The sequence below is a fragment of the Barbus barbus genome (genome assembly GCF_936440315.1).
Source record: "Barbus barbus genome assembly, chromosome: 18".
Lineage (NCBI taxonomy): Eukaryota > Metazoa > Chordata > Actinopteri > Cypriniformes > Cyprinidae > Barbus > Barbus barbus.
This window is the reverse complement of record NC_136746.1, coordinates 3,615,970-3,639,482: the sequence shown is the minus strand read 5'-3', so window position 1 is coordinate 3,639,482 and position 23,513 is coordinate 3,615,970. Positions and strand designations below refer to the sequence as shown.

General features: G+C 36.5%; 2 protein-coding genes across 4 annotated transcripts; one reads left to right on the top strand and one right to left on the bottom strand.

Annotated features, from left to right (window-relative positions):
* Window positions 1–607: 607 nt before the first annotated feature.
* On the top strand, window positions 608–8,742 carry LOC306883990 (F-box only protein 9-like). 3 transcript variants are annotated; one of them, XR_013785404.1, is made up of 14 exons: window positions 624–794; window positions 1,346–1,423; window positions 2,274–2,396; window positions 2,556–2,613; window positions 2,707–2,803; window positions 3,617–3,747; window positions 3,829–3,943; window positions 4,059–4,177; window positions 4,258–4,348; window positions 4,808–4,903; window positions 4,993–5,086; window positions 5,188–5,342; window positions 8,269–8,504; window positions 8,688–8,742. XR_013785404.1 is itself a non-coding variant. In XM_079439576.1 (13 exons), the coding sequence occupies exons 1-13, from the start codon at window positions 792–794 to the stop codon at window positions 8,375–8,377; spliced, it is 1,269 nt and encodes a 422-aa protein (XP_079295702.1). In that variant the 5' UTR covers window positions 608–791; the 3' UTR covers window positions 8,378–8,742. The 3 variants fall into 3 exon arrangements, 2 of the variants coding, with proteins under 2 accessions (XP_079295702.1, XP_079295701.1); XM_079439576.1 differs by having other exon boundaries at window positions 608–794; window positions 8,269–8,742; XM_079439575.1 differs by having other exon boundaries at window positions 5,185–5,342; window positions 8,269–8,742.
* Window positions 8,743–9,432: 690 nt separating this feature from the next.
* On the bottom strand, window positions 9,433–23,161 carry LOC306883998 (very long chain fatty acid elongase 5-like). The gene is made up of 8 exons (XM_079439586.1): window positions 22,694–23,161; window positions 21,094–21,158; window positions 20,335–20,522; window positions 15,412–15,489; window positions 12,720–12,891; window positions 12,230–12,354; window positions 11,320–11,454; window positions 9,433–11,240 (listed from the first exon to the last, which is right to left on the bottom strand). The coding sequence occupies exons 2-8, from the start codon at window positions 21,149–21,151 to the stop codon at window positions 11,121–11,123; spliced, it is 876 nt and encodes a 291-aa protein (XP_079295712.1). The 5' UTR covers window positions 21,152–21,158; window positions 22,694–23,161; the 3' UTR covers window positions 9,433–11,120.
* Window positions 23,162–23,513: the final 352 nt, after the last annotated feature.

Here is a 23,513-nt window from a genome sequence, read left to right as displayed (position 1 = left end):
TATAAATGAATAATATATTATTTATTTAAGGATTTATTTATATAGTTCAACATTTATTTCATGATTTAATTTTGAGCAATTTGGTACGGTGGCCGAGAGAGCTCAGCGTGCTGCAAATAGAAAAAAACACCTACAAATTAAGAAAACAACTTCTTCAATTTTACAACACACACGCTGTAAATGCTCACAACACAACCAAATAAAGAAAGGCGCTGCAAATAAAAAATTGTATTTGGTTGTGTTGTGAGCATTTGTAGCACCTGCTGTCAATTTGACCGTAACCGTTAATTTGGCCCTCCATACGTTCAGTGTTTATTTACATTTTTATTTTATTGTATCTACCATTTTATTAGCAAATTTAATAATAATAATGCAAAAATAGAATAAAAGAAACACGCCGAACAGATTGTGTTATGTTCAGACCACTCTTGAGAATTAGAAAACGCGAGTAAATTTGACAGTAAAACAAAAAGTAGTTTTTGTAGTTTTTGTTTTTTTCTGCTCACATTAAAATAATTTGATACTGGTGAAATAAGGAACATTTGATATCACATTGACAAAAATAAAGAAAATACAAAGTGACGGGATACTTTTATTTTTAAACGCCAGACCGGATGTTGTTTAGTCGCAGCAGCAGCTCAAGCGTCACGCACTCGTCGTGATGGCTGCCGTGTGGCGAGCTCGCAAATTTGCCCGCTGTGTCGTCCGCTTCTCTGATCGTGATCTGTAAAATACTCGCTGAAAGCACGACTTTAAACGCGACATTAAAAGAGCGCGCAAAATAATCTGTTATGGTCAGTAAACGTTGTGTTTCTAAGATTAGCGAAGCTGCTAATCAGGTGCTAACATTAGCGTGTTAGCAGTCATGACGTGTATTAGTCCTGTCACACACCCCCGAGTGTTTTTTTTTCTGGATAACAGTCTTAAATAATTCCTTGAACGTTTATCGTGTAATAATAACACGTATGCATAATTTCCTCGTGTATATGTAGGAAACAGTTGCGCATGCATGTTGTTTACAAAGTTTGTTGTTCTGCAAATCACGCAACAGCTGGGCCTGTATTTACACGCACTGGATACGAGTTTAACTTGATAGTCGATCGTGTGTGTTTTGAAAGTGTAGTGCAATGGTTTTCTGTTGCGTTGGGCCTGGTGACACAGTAAATGCAGATCAAGCTCTCTGATTGGTCGCTCTTATTTTCCACACCAAACATGGACGTGGTTATAGTTTTTAATCAGGGCTTTGTGAGATCTGCGTCACTTCTTTTTAAACTGTCTGTATGTATTTTCACCTACTTAAAATACAAAATATCATTTGAAATGACTGAATACGTGTTGTTTCTAGGCGGAAAGCAACCAAAACACTGATGATGGCACTGTTGAAGAAGGGGAAGATGAAAATACAGAGGATTGTAATCTGCAAGTTAGTGAACCTAAGACATGAAAGGAAGTTAATGCATTTTACTGCACCCAAAGGGGGATAGCATGTTTTGTCATTTTTAATGAATTATGATAATTTACTTTTCTGAAATGACTTACTTTTTCAGATGGTATCGCAAATCTCTTACCGTCTCACTCTGTTCTGCTATGGAACGAATCCAGTTGACTCGTTAAAATCAAGTCTCACCCTGCTTTTTCTTGTTGCAAATCTCAAAGACATTTTCTTAGTGTAATCATTTAAAGCAATGAATTCCAAGCATTGATAACTGATACAGCAATGAACATCTGCTCCACTGTCTCTACAAAACTATTTTCCTATCTATTTCCTTATATTAACTTTTTGGTGTTGTGCATAATTCATTGTTGCATGTTATTTCTAAGAAAAAAACATTGTGTAATCTTTCATCAAAATTAGTTTTGCTCTGCCAATGAAAGGACTTTCCTTAATGGCCAATGCCACCGAGTCAAGTCACCTTTATTTATATAGTGCTTTATACCATACAGATTGTGACAAAGCAGCTTTTCAGTGTTAGACAGGAAAATAATGTCACCATGTCCACTTATTGAACCCCTCTCACTGAGAGGCTCAATTCTATTATGCACTTTACACTTTAATCAGTTGATTATGGATAAAATCAAGCCTTTGCCTTTATTTTCCTCTTTGAAAATCTGGTGGATGTCACAAGAATGCCTGAAAAAATTTGAGTTAAAAAATTCCAGTAATCAAGAATGACTGGAAAATCTATGAAAGCTCATTGGTCCGAAGGTGTGATAATACTGAATTTCTTATGAACAGAATCTATCAGTTCTGTAGCTGATTTTTGATCTTTCAGTTGGAGCTCACTGCTTTTCGAGCAAAGTGGATGTCTGAGCTTCAGCCCAGCTCAGGTGGAAAGAGAAGCATCCCTAAAACTGCTGACCTGAAGAGGAGACAGGAAATCGCTAAAGAGAAAAAGGTGTGCGCTCGTGAATATTCATAGAGGGTGCCGCTGCACACATTAGATGCTCTATAAGAAGAGATCATGACCAAAATAACTCTGTCTCAGTGCTGATGTGTAATGTTATATCCTTCACTTGAGCCTGTGTCATCACTGATTGTGAATGTGTGCTCTTAGGCCCGAGAGCTGTTCCTGAAGGCTGTCGAGGAAGAACAGAACGGAGCAGTTTATGAAGGTTTTTATTTATTCTTTTTGATTCGACAATCAGACTTATCAAATGGATTCCATGAATGCTACAGGTATATATTTCCCTTTTTTGATTTTGCAGCCATCAAGTACTATAAGAGTGCTATGCAGCTGGTACCGGACATTGAGTTTAAGATCAACTACAGCAGAACTCCTGATCCGGACCGTGGTGGGAGCTAGTAAGTGCAGAATGACCTGTCATGGAAAGCTTGGATGTACATTAGGAAATTTGTAAATTATGTTTACTAGCCTTGTAAAATTCCTGAACATTATAAAATAATGATAATAGAAGTTTAATGGAATAATAGAACACTTTTATAACTTAAAATATTGGATATTCTGTTCTTTTACTTGTTTTGTAAAATTATATTATTTTTGTATAACATTTTTTTTTTTTATATATATATATGTATGTGTGTGTGTATCTTAAGTCGCTGGGGTATATTTGTAGCAATCGCCAAAAATACATTGTATAGGTCAAAATTATCCATTTTTCTTTTATGCCAAAAATCATTAGGACATTAAGTAAAGACCATATTCCATGAAGATATTTTGTAAATTTCCTACTATAAATATATCAAAACATAATATGCATTGCTAAGAACTTCATTTGGACAACTTTAAAGGCGATTTTCTCAATATTTAGATCATTAACAACTATCATAACAAACTATACATCAATGGAAAGCTTATTTATTCAGCTTTCAGAGTATGTATAAATCTAAGTTTCATAAAATTGACCCTTATGACTGGTTTTATGACTGGTATTATTTTTTTGTTGTTGTTGCTTTCAGTAATGATTGGTAGAATCAATAATAAGCAAAAAATCTTAATGACCCTGAAAATATGCTTTATTTTCTACATGCAAAATACTTATAATAGAAGTTAAAAATAATAGAAGTTCTTATTTCTTTCTTTTTTTTTTTTTTTTGGTTTGCCATTTGAAGTTTGATTGCATGATGATGTTAATTTTTGACCGTGCCTCTCGTTAGCTTGGAGGACAATGACAACGATCGGGAGATAGATGATCTGCTGACGTACTTCCAGCAGCAGCTGACGCTGGGGGACGGCACCATGAAGCTGTGTGAGCCTGAGACCGACACGACTCAGGTGCACTTCTCAGGTAATTCTCACACTGGAGCTAATCTGTGTGGATTTCTAGAGTTTACCCGTTGCTCTGAAAGTCCCTTTTACTTGTCCACAGCTTTGCCCTTTGAGGTGCTCATGTATATCTTCCGCTGGGTGGTGTCATGTGACCTGGACCTTCGAGCCTTAGAGCAGCTTTCCCTGGTTTGCAGGGGTTTCTATATCTGTGCGAGGTGGGCTCACACACTCACCAAACATCAGAGTAAACCAGCATTATAGCGATTTGTGCTCAAGCACAGCACTCAGATTTTCTCCATTAAAAATGTATTTGTGGGTGTCTTGTTTCAGGGACCCTGAGATTTGGCGGTCTGCCTGTTTGAGGGTGTGGGGGCGGAGCTGCACCAAAATGCTGCCATTTTCATCCTGGAGAGAGATGTTTTTGGAAAGGCCACGTGTACGCTTTGATGGTAAACGCATGCGTTTGTGTATGTCTTCTTGAACGTGTGCTGCTTGTACAGTATTGACTAAAGGTCCGTGATTTTTGCAGGTGTTTATATCAGTAAAACATCATACATCCGTCAGGGGGAAGAGTCTCTTGATGGCTTCTACAGGGCTTGGCACCAGGTGGAGTACTACAGGTGAGCTTTGGGCTTTACAGGATACTCCACTCAAAAAATAAATTTCTGTCAGTATTTATCATCATGTGATTCCATAAATGTATGCATTTTCCAGTGTTTCCCTCAGGATTTTATCAGACTGGATTGTCCCGAGTCACGCACCCCCTGGATGAAAATGTTTAGAATTTAAAATGAAATGCATGAATTTGTTGCACTTTGAAATCAAAATGAAGAGTCCCAACCCATCTTCAGTGACCAAATTGAATAGAGTAAAAAAGTCTTTGCATTCTCTTGTTCCTGAGACTTAAAAGTGACCTCAAACCTCATTTAGTTGTTGATAGTGAGACATTTCTCTTAAACATCATGAGTAAATGAGGACAGAATAATTTTCATTTTTAGGTGGAGTGTCCCTTTAATGTCCCTGAAAAAAATCAGTTTTGGTCAGTGTTTATCAGGCTTTGACGAGAGCTAATCTTTTAGGTACTTGCGCTTCTGCCCTGACGGTCAGGTGATGATGTTGACCACACCCGAGGACCCTTTGGTCACCGTCCCAAGGCTCCGCAGCAACAACTCCAGGTACCCCTGCTTTGAACTCAACTTGGCTGAAAGCACATTTCTAGGCCATGTGCCATCTTTAAGTCATTCATGATCTTCAATTTCCACAGGGTGGATTCCATCATGTTTGGCCATTATCGGCTGTCCCAGGATACAGACAATCAAACCAAAGTTTATGTTGTTGTCTCCAAGAGAAAAGAAGAGGTGGGTTTGCCGGTGCAAGTTTATGGCCGCTTTCCTTGAACAGCGCTGTTCTATTTCTTTGCTGTTTTACTAGCAATGAAGCAATTGTCATCTTTCAGCAGAAGGTGGCAGAGTACCAGAGGAGCAGGTTCTGCAGGCGGAACCCAGCCCCCGAAGCAGAGCATTCCTTCCATGTAGGACTGCAGCTGTCCTCAGGGGGACGGCAGCGCTTCAACAAGCTGGTGTGGATCCACCATTCCTGCCACATCACCTACAGGTATCCCACCAATCTGCCTTCTCCAAAACATCTGACAAGATTCCCCCTGCCGTCTGTTCACACAACCATTGAGGACACGTTAGCACATCACCTGTTAGGAGATACTGATGCTTAAAGGAATTAGTCCATTCTAAAATTCCAAAAAGAACTTTTACTCCCCATCATTCCAAACCTTTTTGACTTAAATTTTTTGGTGTTTTGAAATATGTTAACCTTATGATGAGCACAGTCATGTCAATGTCAAGCTCCAACATAAAACAAAAGCACCAAAAACTAATCATAAAAGTAGTCAAAATAAACAAAACAAACAAGTGGGGTCTTTATTTGTAAAACTTTTTTAATGACAAAAAATATGCAGGAAGTAATGGATACAAGTATGCATAAAGCTGAACTTTACTGAGGCTGCAGAATTTGTTTTGGCACTTAATTATGAGTAATGTAATCTGTGTGACCACCATAGTTTTGTTCTCAGCTGATCCTTTAAAGGGGTCATATGATGCGAATTCAAGTTTTCCTTTCTCTTTGGAGTGTTACAAGCTGTTTGTGCATAGATAAGATCCCTGAAGTTGCAAAGACTAAAGTCTCAAAACCAAAGAGATATTCTTTATCAAAGTTAAGACTCTGCCACGCCCCCCTAAAACGGCTCGTTCAAACACGCCCCGACATCTTGACGTCAAGATGTGGAAATATTTGCATAATGCAGTCCAAATGTTGATGCAAAGAAGGCGTGGTTTCAGTAACCGCAGTAGTGTTGATGAAGCCGTGTCAGGGAGACACTGTGTTTCTAGGTGAAAGCACAAACACTTTATTTGGCCTTCTGAAAGTAGATGCATTTAGGAATCATTAAGAATACTTACAACAGAACAACAACGCATTTTATGGATGACCGTTTTGTGAACCAGGAGGTAATTCTGACTTTGCTATCACAATCTGGTGCTTCTGAATCAGCGACTGTATGTTTTGTTATTCGTTTAAGTATTTACTATAGATTGTTTAAATACGGAATTTTGCACGATGTGTGTGTGAGAGAGCGAGTCACAGCGCAACGTCGTTTGTGTGTGTGTGTGTGAGAGAGAGCGAGAAACACATCTCCGACACGGCTTGCCGTGTTCGGCCAATCACAATGCACTGTGTCAGTTGGCCAATCAGAGCCAGACTGCTCTTGTCGGAAGGAGGGACTTCGTAGAAATCGAAGCGTTTGCGAGAGGAGGGGCATAGAGGACTTACAATAATGTAGAGTATTTGAAAAATAATGTTTTTTGATCAATAAAACATGTCAACATATTCTGTTACACCAAATACACAAAATAATGATCTTTAAAAAAGCATCATATTACCCCTTTAAAAATTGAGCATTTAACTTTCGGATACACAAGGACTGATACTGATGAGAAAGTTTACATACACCTTACAGAATCTGCTAAATGTTGATTATTTTACCAAAATAAGAGGGATCTTACAAAATGCATGTTATTGTTTATAATAAGCTTGCGTTCTTCAAGTGAACGACGCATTAAACACTTTCACGGACTTTTTCATTAACTGTTCCCATCTGGTGGAATGACCTGCCCAACTCGATCAGAGTAGCCGAATCCTTACCCATCTTCAAGAAACGGCTAAAAACTCATCTGTTCCATCTTTACTTGACCCTCTAACTCTAGCACTCTCTATTCTAATTTTATTTTATCTGTCTTTTTATTAAAAAAAAAAATTAATGATGATACTAATTATCTGTACTGCGTTAGGCTAACCAAGACTTGTAATAGCACTTGCACGTTGTTGCTCTTTTGTTGGTTTTGATTGCTTCTTATTTCCTCATTTGTAAGTCGCTTTGGATAAAAGCATCTGCTAAATGACTAAATAAAAAATAAAAAAATAATAATAATTTATTATTGCATTTTAGTTTGTATTATTTCTAAAAATGACCCCGTTCAAAAGTTTACATACACTTGATTCTTAATACTGTTACCTGAACGATCCACAGCTTTGTTTTTTTTGTTTAGTGATAGTAGTTCATGAGTCCCTTGTTTGTCCTGAACAGTTAAACCGCCTGCTGTTCTTCAGAAAAATCCTTCATGTCCCACAAATTCTTTGGTTTTCCAGCATTTTTGTGTATTTGAACCCTTTCCAACAATGACTGTGTGATTTTGAGATCCATCTTTCCACACTGAGGACAACTGAGGGACTCATACGCAACTCTCACAGAAGATTCAAACGCTCACTGATGCTCCAGAAGGGAAAAACATGCATTAAGCATAAACCTTTTGAATTTGAAGATCAGGGTAAATTGAACTTATTTTGTCTTCTGGGAAACATCTAGCTTCTGAAGGGCAGTACTAAATGAAAAAAAACTTCATATTTAGGCAAAATAAGAAAATGTACACACCTTCATTCTGTTCAAAAGTTTTCATCCCCACCCCCTAAAATAACAACTAAAATATATATATATATATTAGTTGTTGTGTAAGGTTTAAAGTAAGCATTTGCCTTCACTGAATGGCTACATATCAGCACTTGTCAGCCACACTGCTCAAAAATTGTAGAAAAACACATACGTGTTGACGTTTTTTGACTAGCAAGCTAAGAGATGGCAATTCAGATGTTTCTTCTCATTTTTTGCATCAAAATGATTTGGATTATTTGTTTGGTTTATTGAATGGGATCTGTTGTTTGAACGTTCATTCATGCAAGTTTTTTGTACACGTTATATATTATATAACTAACTTATGACATATTTCTAGGATATATATAAAACCTTTTTTTGTCACTGTTTTAGTGAATTTGGAAGAAACTAAAATATTACTGCTTGGAAAATGACTAAACTTGATCCAGAGCAGTCAGTAGGCAGTGATGGTTTGTGTGACTTCAGCACGCTGGGAGATTTTGTACATTTCCAAACTCTTATCTTTTCTTCTCTTCCCTACAGATCGACTGGAGAGACAGTTGTCACTGCATTTGATGTAGACAAAATGTACACGCCTCTGTTTTTTGCACGAGTGAAGAGCTACACAGCCTTTTCAGAGCATCCACTGTAGGACGACCCAAGCGATGCATGCAGTCGCTCGACCCTTGACCCCTCAAGGTTTACACCTCACTGCCACCTCCATCTGCTCTCCCTACTGCTTCCAGCCCCAGGCTCTTTCTTATGAATGTACAATAATGGTGTGACATTTTTAGATTCCTACATTCTTAACTGCAGCTCAAAGCATTGTTTTGTTTTCATGGTAGTGTAAGATCTGTCTCACTCATATCGTAAAGATACAAAATATATATATATATAAGATTGTCTGTAAGAAGTTTTAAGTCTACTGTGATGAATGTTCTCTTTGTTTTTGTGGATTGCAGTGAGGGAATATGCCTGCTGACAACTGGAACACCCAAATAAATGAGCTATATTGTGTTTTGCTCTCTTTTCTTTTGCGTGTGTGTAAATTGTGTTGCATAATACCCAAAGTCAAATTAAAATCAGAGGAAGAAATATTAGTCTTTGCAGTTTCATCAGAATGTTTCCTGTATGACTGCTGTCCCCATTTCAGCCCCTCTCTTCTCAACAGTGTTTCTTGTTGAATATTTAGTTCTATTCAGTAATTATAAGGGAAGAAGGGTGTTGTAATGTAAACTGATTTGTAACATCATTTTCAGTTTAAGTTCAGTTTGTTTTCTCGGCTGGACCCCGCAGTTTGAACGTCTTTGAACCAAGCACCCTTCAGAAATCAGGTCTAGACTCTGATAAAGAGGACAGATATAATCCAGCTATAACATGCTCAGAGGTTTGGGGACTGAAGGGGATTTAGTTCAAGGGGAATTGGATCTGTGACAATATCCAAGAGAATAGAAAGCGATGACAATATTCTCTTTATGTTATGATTATTTGGCCTAGTTTGTCATGGCCATGGTTAGGCAAGTTTGAATAAGTCTGAATAAGTGTTTGTAGTTGCTTAGCTGCAAACGTCCTGGAAATTAATTGGTCAAAATGTGCGGAAACTCAATTTATTATAGAATTCAGTTAAAGCCCATAAGAAAAACCTTTCAATATTTAAAACCTCAATATACAATTGCAAGTAAATAAACACTGAAACATGATTTATTTCCAAATAAAAATCTCTTTATTGGTATTGTGTCTGATGTTACCGGCCTGCTTCTTGTATTAATCCTCCCAGTATTAATTCTGTGAAACTACGCTTCTATTAGCAAATGGTTTCTTGTGCATTGTCTATATTTCTGCACCGAAAGCATGAATTAACAGCATTATATCATTTATCAGGGAGGTATTACAATAATGCAAGATATCATTACTTATTACTAACAGAATGGCTTGATTATTATATGAAGAACTGTTAACGTTACAGTAGTAGTATTGTTTTCCTGTAGTTCCTTGCTTAATGGTTTAACACCTAAATTACACTTTAACAGCAGGCTAGGTTAAGGAAACAGTTTGTTCCAACACAAGGGCAAAATTAGTGTCGCTTGACGAGATCTGGAATGCTGGCACAAAGAATGAGTGTTAAGCTGTTGAAACACACTGGATACTGATTACATGTTTTAAGCGACTGGGTCTAAAGAACTGTGCCTGATATTCAGCGTTTTCAGGAAAGGGAAAGTGTTACGGAGTTATTAATGTGCTTTGTAATTACAGTGTAAGCCATTGTTCATTGTTTTGTTAAAAGTGAAGGTGATGTGCTGGATTCGTTGTGACATTTTTGACACCAGTAAATAAAACGGAAGCTATTCATTGCATTCTAGTCTCTTCATACAAGACTAGCAGGCTGGAGATACTGTGGTGGAGTACAATGTTTCAACAGTTTCATGCACAACAAACAACTGTGTATTTGTGACCGGAAGAATACTAAACCCTGGGTCATGCCTGGCTAATATTTCACCAACAAATCAAAAAATTAATTATTTGTGTGTGTGTGTGTGTGTGTGTTTTTTTTTGTTTTTTTACAACTATTAAATTTGTAACATTGTTAATGAAATTTTAGCACATCTGGGTGGAAAAGAACCTTAATTTCATTGCCGTAATTCAAAAAGCAATTATATATCATTTAAACTGTTAAGTATCTACACATCGTGATATTGTAGTACAGTAAAGTTTTTATGTAATACTGTAAGAAAAAAAAATAATGGGAGTAATGAAAAATACAAAAAGAAATTAAAAGTTGGTGAAATATAACCTGGACATGTTCTCATGAGATTCAGCTACAGCGCTACAAAAAAAAATTATGCTAAATCCATGTTAACATAAAATAAACAGTCTTTTCTTTTGTCAACATTCATTAATTCAGTAAACGATTAGACTATAAAACTATATAGCTTCCATTTTCTGTTTCTCAAGGTATTATGACTTTTACATTCGATCTTCTATTAACTGTAAGATTATCTGCCTGTGCTATAAATAAACACTGTATAAGCACCTACTGTGTTTAATTCAGCTCATAAGTGTGACATACTTGTCAAATACATTCTTCTTTATGTCTACAAACAAGCTTAGTGTGCAACAGTGCAAATTAGTACAGTAATAATAATGTTAGCCATCTTTGTATTTCAAGAAAAATTTCATATGAAAAACAAATACTTAAGTACACTAAACTTGGACCCTAACTGTAGCTCTCTTTTCTTAATTTTGGATTCAATATGAATAACACGAGGTTGCAGTGTGCAAAAATGTCAGGAGTCTCTTAAAGATGAAGTGGCTGTAGTGTGGTAAGTGATAGACATACATGAAGCTCCTCTACTGCGCTGATGTTAATAACAGGACTGTAAGTGCATCGAGTGTCGTCAATCGGAGCGCGGTTTCCTGTATTTAACCTTCTCATTGGATGTCACCCCATTAGTGTGACTGTTTACTGATCCGTTCGAGTAATCGGTCTTCCGAGATCCCGCGTGTCTCTTATAGGTCTGTGGAGCAAAGAACGGGAACATTGAGCAATTTTTCAAGCCGTACTTTGGTACAATAACATTCTTGATGCTCGTTTACCTTTATGTAGAAGTTTGTGAAGAGTAAGATAAGAGTGATCATATAAGTGATCTGGAAATACAGCCAGCCCATTGGGAAACCACATGGCCAAACCACAGCACAAGACGTCTGGAACATGGTCAGGACAAACTGGACCTGGAAGAGGAAACCGCCATCAGCCAATGATCAGTCTTGAATATGAGTGATCCCATGAGTTCATACATGTTTGTTTGTGGTCTACTGACTTTTGAATTTAAAAGTCTAAATTCTGGCTGATGTAACCATTAGAATATACACTATATGGACAATATGCCCTTCTAATGAACAGGTTTGACTTTACTACTACTGTTAAAGCATATAATGATATTCTAGGGAATTGTGTGCTTCTAATTTATAGCAACAATTTGGATTCTAACATAACAGTGCCTGTGTGTATAAGGGATTGATTCAGTCAGTGTGGAAGAACTCTGCAGAAACCCAGCTGAACTCCTCTGGTGTGACTTTAAATGCAGACCTTGAGCCAAAAACTCATCACCAAACCCCAGTGTCTTGTATGGACAAAAGTATTGGGACACCCCCTTCTTTAGAACAGAAAAAGGCACTTCCACTTCCCAACTGTGGCAACAAAGATGGAAACATAATTCATGTATTTAAAAAATGTATTACATCACTGTTGCAACAGTTTTGGACGTGTATTTAATTTAGTCTTGAAAAGCATACTAGAGGAACAGAAAATCTCCCCTAATTGGAAAATTACCCATGAGTAAAAGACATTTGACTCTTGTGAACAATACTGAAACTTGTATTCTATTTTTTAGCCAATTTCTTTTTAATCCTTTTTCAATGAAAATAGCAGTGAACACATATTTCATTACAACAACGCACTGTGTACTCGTCCTTATAGAGGTTAGGAGAGAAAGCATGTACTTGCCAGCTGCCCTTGAGTGATGTACTTTTTCCACCACAGATACGGTCTCATGGCTGGGACAGCAGAGAGGCCGTAGTACGAGTACATCAGCACATGGATGAAGCTGTTAAACGTGGAGCCAAAGTAGGCTGATGAAAACAGCAGTAATATCAGTATTAGTCCACTGAAGCATCACATTAGCTTCATATATTTGAAAATGTACAATCTCACAGATTTATTGTGATTTCTATTATCAATAGTCAGAATTATGCACCTCAATCAATAATCGGTAACCACAATCTATTCTCAGAAGTAAATGGATCCATTAATCGACTGAACAACTCCTTTAAATATCACGCTGCATTATGCAAACAGTTATTTAAAGACCACCTGGACAAGCATTTTTACCCTGCTCTGTTTGCTTTGTTCTTATGCATCTAAATAATTCAGCATATAAATGCACCATAAGCTCCTTCAGAAGCCTTTGACTGCGAAACCTCTGCGAGGAACTTACAGTGGCCACACGGCACCCAGTTCATGACGAACCACCAGATGTTGAGCATGGTGAAGTGATGGTAGACGTGCAGGAAGGTGATCTGGTGGTAGTTCTTCCTCAGAATGAAGAAGAAAGTGTCCATAAACTCAATGAGTTTGGAGAAGTAATACCACCAAAGTACATTAATCATCTGAGGAGAGATTAAAAGAGAAAAATCACACAAGATGTCACTAAGGACAACACAAACATGCAACATCAGTTACATGAAAACTCATGAACTCATAAGGGCTGCAATGATTCTGTTCACTTCTGATTTCCACTCAGTTTTTGGTCTCTAACAATACCCTAAACAACAAATATAATGACATCAATCTCATAGGAAGTTAGAGAAGCTCATCTTGGGTCTTTGTTTCCATGGCGATGATGGAGTCTCCAGGACATGCACTAAACATCGAGGAGCTCACGTCCGCCCTTTGAACACAAGACTCAAGATGTAGAGCTGTATTACAGAAAGTTTCTTATTTTAGGTCTTAACTTAAGATGTGATGTGTTAAATTAGGATTTTTCGCAAATTCGTATTACAGAAGCAAATCGTAACTTGATTTGGGATTCTTATCCTATCTTACAAAATAATATCTTATCTCTAGTTAGGAAATCTTAAATGGCATAATCAAGCTCGACAATCTACTCTCAGGTCTGTTATTAAGCAACCAACACTGTCCGAGCTGCTGATGAGGAAAACTGAAGCTACTTCACTTTCAAAATCGCCTTTTGAAAAAAAAAAAGGCCTTATTCACTTGCACTACAACCAGTAATGGTCCGTGACACTTTTGTTGGTCTCTATAATGCTGGTTACCGTTCCTGTGCTAACTGTAATATGTTGTGTGGCAGTCTGTAATTACTTATAAGTGTTTTGTCATCAAAATATAACTCATCTTCAGGGTCCTCCAAGAGTCTTTCTACCATTAAACATCTTAGTTCTTCATTGTCAACTATTAATAAATGTAATGCCATTGTCGGACAGCACAGTTGTAAGCGTTTTTCCGTTAGCTTTCTAATAATTTTGAAGTTAGGACAGCTGTGGGGTTGTCCTAAAGTTAAGACAGTTTTTAGGGTTTTGTCAAGTTAGGATATTTCTGTAATGCCCCTTTCCTATCTGTAGTTAAGATAAGATAACGCACTTAGGAAATGCTCTTCTGTAATAGCTTTTGTCCTAAATGTGGTCCTAACAGAAATTACAATGGTTACCAAACAGATAAGATTTTAAAGTTAGGATCTTTCTGCAAAACGCCTCTGAACAGGAAAGTTATCAATGCGTCGTCCTGTAACTAATGATGAACGCACAGTTTGCAGAGAAGCATTTGCGGTGGACTGTCTGACTTAAAGGGATAGTCCACCCAAAAATGAGAATATTGTCATCGTTTACACTCCCACAAGCTGTTCCAAACCTGTAATAATTCCTTTCTTTTGTTGAACATAAAAGAAAATACTTTGAAGAATGTGGGTAACCAAACAGTTTCTGGTCCCCAATGAAAGTTACTGAGGACCGGCAGCTGTTCAGTTACCCACATTCTTCAAAGCATCTTCTTTTGTGTTCAACAGCAGAAAGAACTTGCAGGTTTTGGACAACCTGGGTAAATTATTAAATATATACATAAATAAGCATACATGTCATATACAATTTGACATTTTAAAAAGTTTTTAAAATGCTAAATTATTTAGATTTAATGTAGTCCTGATTTAAGCAACAAATTAATTTTTTAAAAATGAACGTATAAACAATTATACGAATAATTAATTTGCATATATTTCCTCGCTGATTATGTGTGTCCTTTTTTTATTTTATTTTATTTATTTTATTTAGGCTCGCTGAAGGTGTAAATTGTGGCATTGTGTATTTTTATTTGTTTTGTTAATAAACGTTATATGTTCTACTTTGTATTTTGTTGTAAAATGCGCACAGAGCTTTTACAAACTATTTAAAACCAAAGGAAAGCAAGGAAAAGAGCGAAAACTCAAACGACAATATTTTTCTTAAATATATACATTATGTATGTGTATAAATAATAAACATACACCGCACACACACATATTATGTAAACAAAAACTTTTATTTGACATAATATTCATATTTATATATAGTAAATATAAAGTCAATATAAATATATAGTAAATATATAATATTTACATATATATAGATAAAGATGGAGAGAGTATCATCATCACTTGTATTTTTACAAGTGTCACTCATTTAATGTTGCTTGTTTATTTAAGTCACTAAGCCGTTTGAAAAATATTAGTCCAATTCACCACTGCTTCCATTCACCATATATTCAAAAAACCTTTCCTCTTTTCTAATGTCAGACATTTTCCAAAATGTTTCTAATAAATTTCTAATATAGGGTACCCACAGAGGATGCATCTTATATCTTCTTCACAGCTCCATGAGGTGACTGCGCTGCCAAGAGCTTCTCAGCTACATGCTGACATAAATGAGCTTGTATATAAAGAACTCTTGGGGAATCTTAGCAAACAATGCAGTGATGAAGGCAATAGAACTATTCAGGAAAACCTATGTCTGAGTTTTCCCCCTAACATGCATGTCTCACACAGTCCACCCATAGGGAATATTGTGTCTTTAGTAAGAGTAAAGCTGAAGCTTACATTTCTCCAAATCTCACACAATGTAAAACTCAGTTTGTTATTTTACCCTGTTGTCGGCCTCTCCTCCACTGTGGGTGTCCTGACAGAAGAAGTTGTATCCGCCTTGATACACTGACATAACCAGCTGCAGAGACAGAAAGACAACAGAATGAAGCATTGTTCTCCACCACACTGCTTTAACCGCTCCTCCCAATATAAAGCACATTAGTGGAATTAGCACTAATTCTTGAGGAGCTTGAGGATCTGTCACATGAACAAAAAGTACAATGTTAATATCATGTTATATCAATACAGCCATTATCCAACACAACAGTATACATTATCAGTGGTATTGTCACCAGGGCTCAGTCAGTCTGTAGATTTGCCTAGGTGATATTTTCACGCACACAAACACGGACAAAAGCATACATTTCATTATTAGCATTTATAAGTGTCAGGGAGAACATATGTTCACTGCACATTACTAAAAATAATGCAATATAATAAAACAATTTTTTTTTTCAATTCATTGTAACAGAAAAAAAATTATATTACAATATTATAAATGCAATACAATAAAACTACAAGACTTTTTTTTTTTATTTGTAGTAACCAAATTTTTTTTTATTAAAAATAATGCAATATTTAAGCTAAGCTAAATATTTAATATAATACAACTACAAGAATTGTTTTAATTCATAATAACAGAAAAAAATATTCATATAAAAATAATGCAAACTAATAAAACTACAAGAAAAAATATATATATTTTTAATTCGCAGTAACAGAATTACAACTACACATGTAATTTGTGAAATCCTATGGTTCAAAACATGACTGATTTGTTTGATGCTTCATATCTACCACAAGTGTTGCAATTTCAACAAAACAGGTCATTAAATGGATAGAAGTTCTCTTGCTCACACATCCTTAGTAAGTGTATAAAATCGAATTCTCTCCTGATAACTGAAGCAATATGAACACAGCTGCAGAGGCTTGCAGGTGCACGGCTGATGCATGGAGGTATTTTACCAGGGGCGTAGCCATCATTTCAGAAGTGAGGGGGATAGACATGTAATATATATATATATATATATATATAATGTTTCTTCTGCTCACCAAGCCTGCATTTATTTAATCCAAAATACAGTTTTACTATGTACAACTGCTTTCTATTTGAATATATTGGAAAATGTCATTTATTTCTGTGATGTGCAGCTGTATTTTCAGCATCATTACTCCAGGCTTGAGTCACATGATCCTTCAGAAATCATTCTAATATGCTGATGTGCTGCTCAAGAAACCTTTTTTTAATTATTATTCTTATTTAAAACAGTTGAGGACATTTTTTCAGGATTCTTTGATGAATAGAAACATACAAAGATCAGCATTTATCTGAAATAAAAAGCTTTTGTAACATTATACACTATACCATTCAAAAGTGTGGAGTCAGTATTATTATTATTTTATTTTATTTTATTCTGAAACAAATATAGAAATTAATAGTTTTATTTAGCAAGGATGGTTTAAATTGATCAAAAGTGATGATAAAGACATTTATAATGTTACAAAAGAGTTCGATTTCAGATAAATGTTGTTCTTCTGAACTTTCTATTCATCAAAGAAACCTGGAAAAAAAATTAATCTCAGCTGTCTTCAACATCATCATAATAAAAATGTTTTTTTTAGCAGCAAATCTGAATATTATAATGATTTCTGAAAGATCGTGTGACTGGAGTTATTTACATTTTAAAATATATTCAAATAGAAAACAGTTATTTTAAATAGTGAAAATATTTCGCTGTAGGTCTACTTTGGATCAAATAAATCCAAGCTTTCTGAGCAGAAGAGACTTCTATAAAAAACATTCAAAATCTTAATGTTCAAAAACTTTTGACTGGGTAACTTTCATTTTTTCTCTTATTTCTAGCTTTTAATTGGCTTAGAAATCAGATACCCTGCTGGACAATAACCAATAATAATGATTTGTTTATGTACTACAAACACTTTTTTTGTCCCATGAGGCAGAATAGTTTTATACTGTAATGAATGCTATGTCAATTAGCACTGCATTGCTCATATACTTTATTTATTACCTGGAGATGACTTGAAAAACACAAATAAACCATATACCGTCGCAATCGCAAATCCAAACTCGTCGTTTTTTTCTATTTTCATCCATTTCATATATTAGGAATTTCATGGTGCAACTTTCCGCGCGAGAGCACCCTCCGGCTTCGAGTATGAATGAAACACACACTGCATGTAATGAGTGTTTAGCGCTCCGTGATGTTCATCTCGCCTTATTCTGCATCCGAATAAAACATCAGGTCATGCAACAGACTATCATGTCAGAAAAGTGGACATTTTTATTCTTTTGAACGGTCTTGCATGATCTCGCTCTCTCTCTCTCCTGGAAAAGCTCCCATCAGCCTCTAATCTGCCATTGTTCATTGTCTCATTTTGAATAAAGCCCTTGTTCAAGTTTTTTTTATCAAAAGCTGCACATCTGTCCCCTATATAAAATGATATGAAACCTCAAATAAGGTTCTCATTAACGCCTGACCTTGTGTTACAGGTGATGAGGGTATTCAGAAGGGGACATCTCCACTGAAATATCTTCTTTAAAAGGACATCCAGGGCACACAAAGTCTCAGTATAGCCGTAATTGCTTTGGCCTGATGGAGCTTCTCGGGGTCAGAGGGTTGATTTTGTCACAGAGCTGCATGCACCACTGCCTCTCTCTGACGTCCTGAAGTGCAGTCCCAGCATTCACTGTCTAACTCGACTAATTTCTCTTTAAACTAAATAACTCACAGACTGCTCCAGCATCCCACGACCCTACAAACAGTAGGACAGGAGGTTTGGAAAATGGATAGTTAATGCTTTAAGTGTCATGAACTACATTAAGCATTTGTTGATGTTCATTAATAAACATATTAGTATTTATTGTTCATTATGAACCATCATAATATTCACTTACTTTATTGTATACTTGAAATGGTAACATGTGAAATATTGATGAATTGAACTTGATTCTAAAAGCAAATCACCAGTGATTGCCTACAACTGGAGAAACATTAATCTTACTATATAACGAGGACAATAACTTTAAAGGCACAGTTCACCCCAAAATTTAAATTCTGTCCATTTTCTGCCAAATGACTTCCATATCAAGCAAGAACATTTGGGCTTGGCATGACCATGTGTGTTTATTGTGAACAGAAGCCTAAAATAAGTCTATTCATCATGTAAGAGATTGTGTCTCTTCACCTGCTTGATTCATAAGGATTTCTTTCACAATGTCTTTATGAACTTTTGGAGCATCTTGTCACTGTTTGGTGTTTACTAAATATCGGTGTATTTATTTGCATTTTAAAGATGAACAAAGGTTGGATGCGTTTGAACTGACATGAGGGTGAGCAAATGATTACAGAATTATCCTTTTTGGCTGGACTATCCCTTTAAGAGAGAAGAGATGGACATTTGTAGCCTAGAGGTTTCTTTCTCTAATGAGACTGCCGTAAATCAGGTTTGAGGCAACTGATGGCTGTGCTTAAAGATAACTTGTAGCTAACATATATCTGTGAGCTAATCCTGAATTTCGTGTTACTTATATTTGGAAAGCCAGGCAATGTGTCTGTTTTGCAACGCAGATAGCGTGGAGAGTGCAAATTAGGCAAGAAAGGACTCTGAGCTTTAAGGTGCACATGGACTGCGAGTCATCAGGTGGTTTGTCCTGCTCAGTTTCCAAAAAGTCAAACCATCAGTATCAAAGTGCATGTCATTTCAATACCAATTTCAAAGGTCCCAGTCCCATTCAAGTATCTAGACCAAAGGTCACCATCCCCCCAGCTCCTGGAGAGCTACACTTCCTGCAGACTCCTGCACACTTCCTGTCTGTCTTTATCAAGTAACCCTGAAGAACCTGATTGCTGCTCTAGACTCCAAAACAGAAGAACGACAAACAAATATTATAAAGCAGCGTTAGCAGGAAAAGCCAGTGTTATTTTAATATGGAGAATTAAATTTCTTATTTTAATTACAGTTAACTTCTGGTGTTTTTTTTTTTTTTTAATATGTCTACACAGTTTTTTATTTATTTTATTTCAATTTTAGTTTTAAATATTTTAGTACATAAAGTTAAACTAAATGAAAATAAGAAATGCTTTGGAAACTAGCGAAAACAAAATAAGTAAGAGTACTTGATTTTAGTTCAGAAGTAATACTATATTTTTGTTCCAAAAATACTCATGTTTTCTTTTTTTTGCAGCCTCCTCCTGACCTTTAGAATTAAACAAGCCCTTTTTACTGCTGCATGGAAATGTATGCAAAATCACAGCTGTACGCTGACAGAAAACGGTCTGCACTGAAATGTGTCAGTTTACCCTTCTGGTACGTTTTTTCTGGTGTTCAGGAATAATGCCTCACAATGATTGGCAAATTTCGGATCACTCAATCGTTTTCAGCGACATGTAAACATGGACGGTCAAGTTTTAGTAAATGCTCTTTTTGGACTGGGTCAGGAAATTTGAATTCTGAGTATGTTCTCACAGTTGATCACCTTTGAATCCTAATGATATGTGAACCTGGACCCAAAACCAGTCATAAATGTCAAATTTTCAAATTCATCTGAATCATCTGAATAAATAATCTTTCCATTGATGTATGGTTTGTTAGAATCTGACAATATTTGTCTGAGATACAACTATTTGAAAATCTGGAATCTGAGGGTGTAAAAAAATCAAAATACTGAGAAAATCGCCTTTAAAGTTGTCCAAATTAAGTTCTTAGCAATGCATATTACTAATCAAAAATGAAGTTTTAATATATTTATGGTAGGAAATTTACAAAATATCTTCATGGAACATGATCTTTACTTAATATTCTAATGATTTTTGGCATAAAAGAAAAATGGATCATTTTGACCCAAACAATGTATTTTTGGCTATTGCTACAAATATACCTCAGCGACTTAAGACAAGCCCACCTCATAGAACATGTAGAGAGACAGAAGCGTCAGGCCGAGGTTATACGGCACTAGCAGTGCTCTGCAGGAGTATGGCTGTCTATTCTTCATGTACTTTGGTCCCATCCACACAATCAGCAGGTACATGACAGTGAAGGTGAAAGTGGGGATGTAGTTGTCCAGTAGAAGCCATCCTCTAACCCGAGGATCTGCAATCGATAGAGCACAACCATCCTCATGCATACGCTATTGCTACAGGATGTTCAATAAATAGTCACAGTTGTTCCTCTGCATTAAAAATGGTTTTAAATGTGCCTCATTCCAATCAGAAATCGAAGTTAGAATTTTATAATGCTGATTTTTTTCTATAATGCTGCTTTGCCTAATCACAGCGCAGGCTGAAATTGCAATTGCTTCCAATCCGATTAGAAACTTTATTAATATTATTTTTTAAGGAGCCTAGTTTCCAAGATACTGGGTTGATACAATCAGCACTTTAAGGATCAAATAATCATTGGATTTGTCAAAGCTTGCCAGACTGAGAGATTGCGTGTCTGCATGACACATGGTGTGACAGATTCAAATCATCAGCATGCAGTAATAATACTGCTTTAACTGTGGAAATAAAGTGAGAATATGCTCCATTTGCTAAATCTGCAAAGTGTTCAAAAGTTTGCCATATAGGAACACAGCACAGAGAAAAGTTTAGCTAAGGCTGCAAGAAAGAAAATTAAAGACATGTAAAAAAAAAAAAAGAGAGAGAGAGAGTATTGGTCTTACCCCTGGGTCCCATCCAAGAGTCAATATAAGTGTTAACTCTCTGATTAAAGGCCTCCATCTCCAACCTTCGAGAGAAATCATATGAAGAGTCAGAGCAAATATACATTCAGCCTGTCTGTGAAAGTCCTAGAACATAATGAAATTGTTTAAAAAGGGCAATAGAAGTTAACCTTATAAATCCTTGATGGAACACTTATTGATTACAGCAATAAATATGGCTGCCTACAGCGAGGACTACCATCCATCAGGTTCAATTCTCTTGATTGCCTGTTTGTAGCTCAGTAAAGGTCAAGACATAGTGCTTACAAATCCAACCATTTTTCTTTTTGTTAGCAGGACTAAAGATGAAAATTCATTAACGTTAAAGAACATTAGATTATTATGAGATATTGTTTCTCCACACACCCAAGCATTCTTGAGGAGGCCTTATGCTGGAGGTGTTTATTAAAGCAGCCTGTCATGATCATCAGATAAGGAAACGTGTACTTGCAAGAACACACTTATATATATTTCAGTCAGGACCACTCTGATTGAGTAAGATTATTGTGGAGGTCCTGAACTTTATATTTGGCGACAGACATCGCTCTGAAGGGTTCAGATTCTGAGCTATCCGCAGGCAAACCTCACTGGGTGAGTGAACCCCCCCGGAGCCTAAGCAATTGGCAGATATTTTATATGCAACAGTTGTATATTCCGGTAGCGTAATACAGTACTGTGAATAAATTTGGACAATTTAGCAATGAGCTGGATAGATGATATATCTCTATGGGCAAGCAGTTATGATCATGTATCTGGATGAGGAGGAGTTGGGGATGGAGGAGGGTAAACATATGTCTGTGTGATAGAGTATGGCAAGTGTGAGAACAGATGAACTTATATATCTAATTAATTGTAGTGGGAGGAGTTATGATCAGCTGAGCATCAGTCACACCATGGTCTGCCTGAACTATGCTTGAGCTCCATTTGTCAATCAAACAAGATATATATATATTTAGTGGAAAGAAATGATGTGGGAAATAGGAGATATACTTCATTGTCAATAATAATACTAGCCTAATATCCAATAAACAGACTTCATTTTCTTTACTTTGTTTTCTTGACAGGTTTTCATCTTTCATTACAATATGACATAACCAATATGGCAAACTAAAATTACCATGTATTCATTACATTAACTCATAAATTGTAAATGTGCATGATTGGAGAAGTAATAATAGCCTACAGTAAGAAAACAACATTCAATTTAAAAAGCTGACAAAAGTCTAAAAGCATAACAATAAGTAAAAACTTGATTGAATAAATTCAACGACTGCTTAATATAAAACGAAATGAAAATGAGATGGGATTACTCGATAGGATCGTGTTGCCTTTAAACAACAGATGAAAAACTGCAACAACACGATTTAAGACGATTAGGAAACGTTTTGCTAAGACTTCTTCGTCAGAACAAATAAAGAGCGGCTTCGCGAGACATAATCATAAAGCTAATCTCTCATAAAGTCATATGATGCTGTATTCGAGAGTTTCAGATGACATTGTTGGGTGTTTAAATCTCTTTAGCGTCACGCGGCCAGCAAGACTATCCAGAAGCATCTCTTACCTTGTCTTCAGACGGATGTTTTGTTCAGTGTTCGGTCCTGTCGTCAGTGGGAAACGATCGTGAACTAATGAGTGTTAAACTGATGCGTCTAACGGGCCGTGCTCCAATAACTCTCTTTATACTGCCGCTCTAGGGCGAAGTCTGCGAGGAGAGCACACCGCACGTTCACTGCCGCGCAGATTCAAACATCCACATGCGTTCCATTCCGAGAACAAAAGAATGCGTTTGGAACGTTTATAACGCGTTAAAACACCAGGGCCGTGGATTTAAAACTAACTTTTTTTTATTCAAATTTTGAGATGTCGTTATTGCAGTGCATGGCCAACTACTGTTTCAAACGGATTTAGAACGTCAATGTATCTGTTTTGACTTCCATTATTACGACGTTATTTATAAGAGAAAAGCGTTCTGCTTTAAGCTTTTAAAAGGCGTGAACTGTTTCGCGAACTGAAGTCACCCCATTCATCTGAAGTTAGAGCAGACCAATCACAGCGCTGCTATGATGTGGACCCAAAACAGACCAATCACAGCGCTGCTATGATGTGGACCCAAAACAGACCAATCACAGAGCCGCTCTGATGTCGAACCAGACCGGTCCAATCACAGGCAAGCGCGCACCCAGGGAAAAGTGTCACAAGTGCCACCAAACGTGCTCACGTAAGATTTTCTTTGCGAAAGAAGTGGTTAATAGTTAATCTTTTGTTTCTGGTTGTTGTAGCTTGGCTACATGCTGGAGAGAAGCTTATTAGGAAGATCAGGAAGCATAAAACAGTCATAAAGCTGAAAAACTGATCTCTGGTCTATCTGGTCATAGTTCAGT

Coding starts and splice junctions, on each gene's coding strand:
- LOC306883990 (XM_079439575.1), top strand. Junction 4,349..4,807: donor CACCAGGTGGAGTACTACAG/GTGAGCTTTGGG, acceptor CTAATCTTTTAG/GTACTTGCGCTTCTGCCCTG. Junction 4,904..4,992: donor CTCCGCAGCAACAACTCCAG/GTACCCCTGCTT, acceptor CAATTTCCACAG/GGTGGATTCCATCATGTTTG.
- LOC306883998 (XM_079439586.1), bottom strand. CDS start 21,151: ATGGAGGCCTTTAATCAGAGAGTTAACACTTATATTGACTCTTGGATG. Junction 12,892..15,411: donor GAGGAGAGGCCGACAACAGG/GTAAAATAACAA, acceptor ATCTCTCCTCAG/ATGATTAATGTACTTTGGTG. Junction 11,241..11,319: donor TCACAAACTTCTACATAAAG/GTAAACGAGCAT, acceptor TTTGCTCCACAG/ACCTATAAGAGACACGCGGG.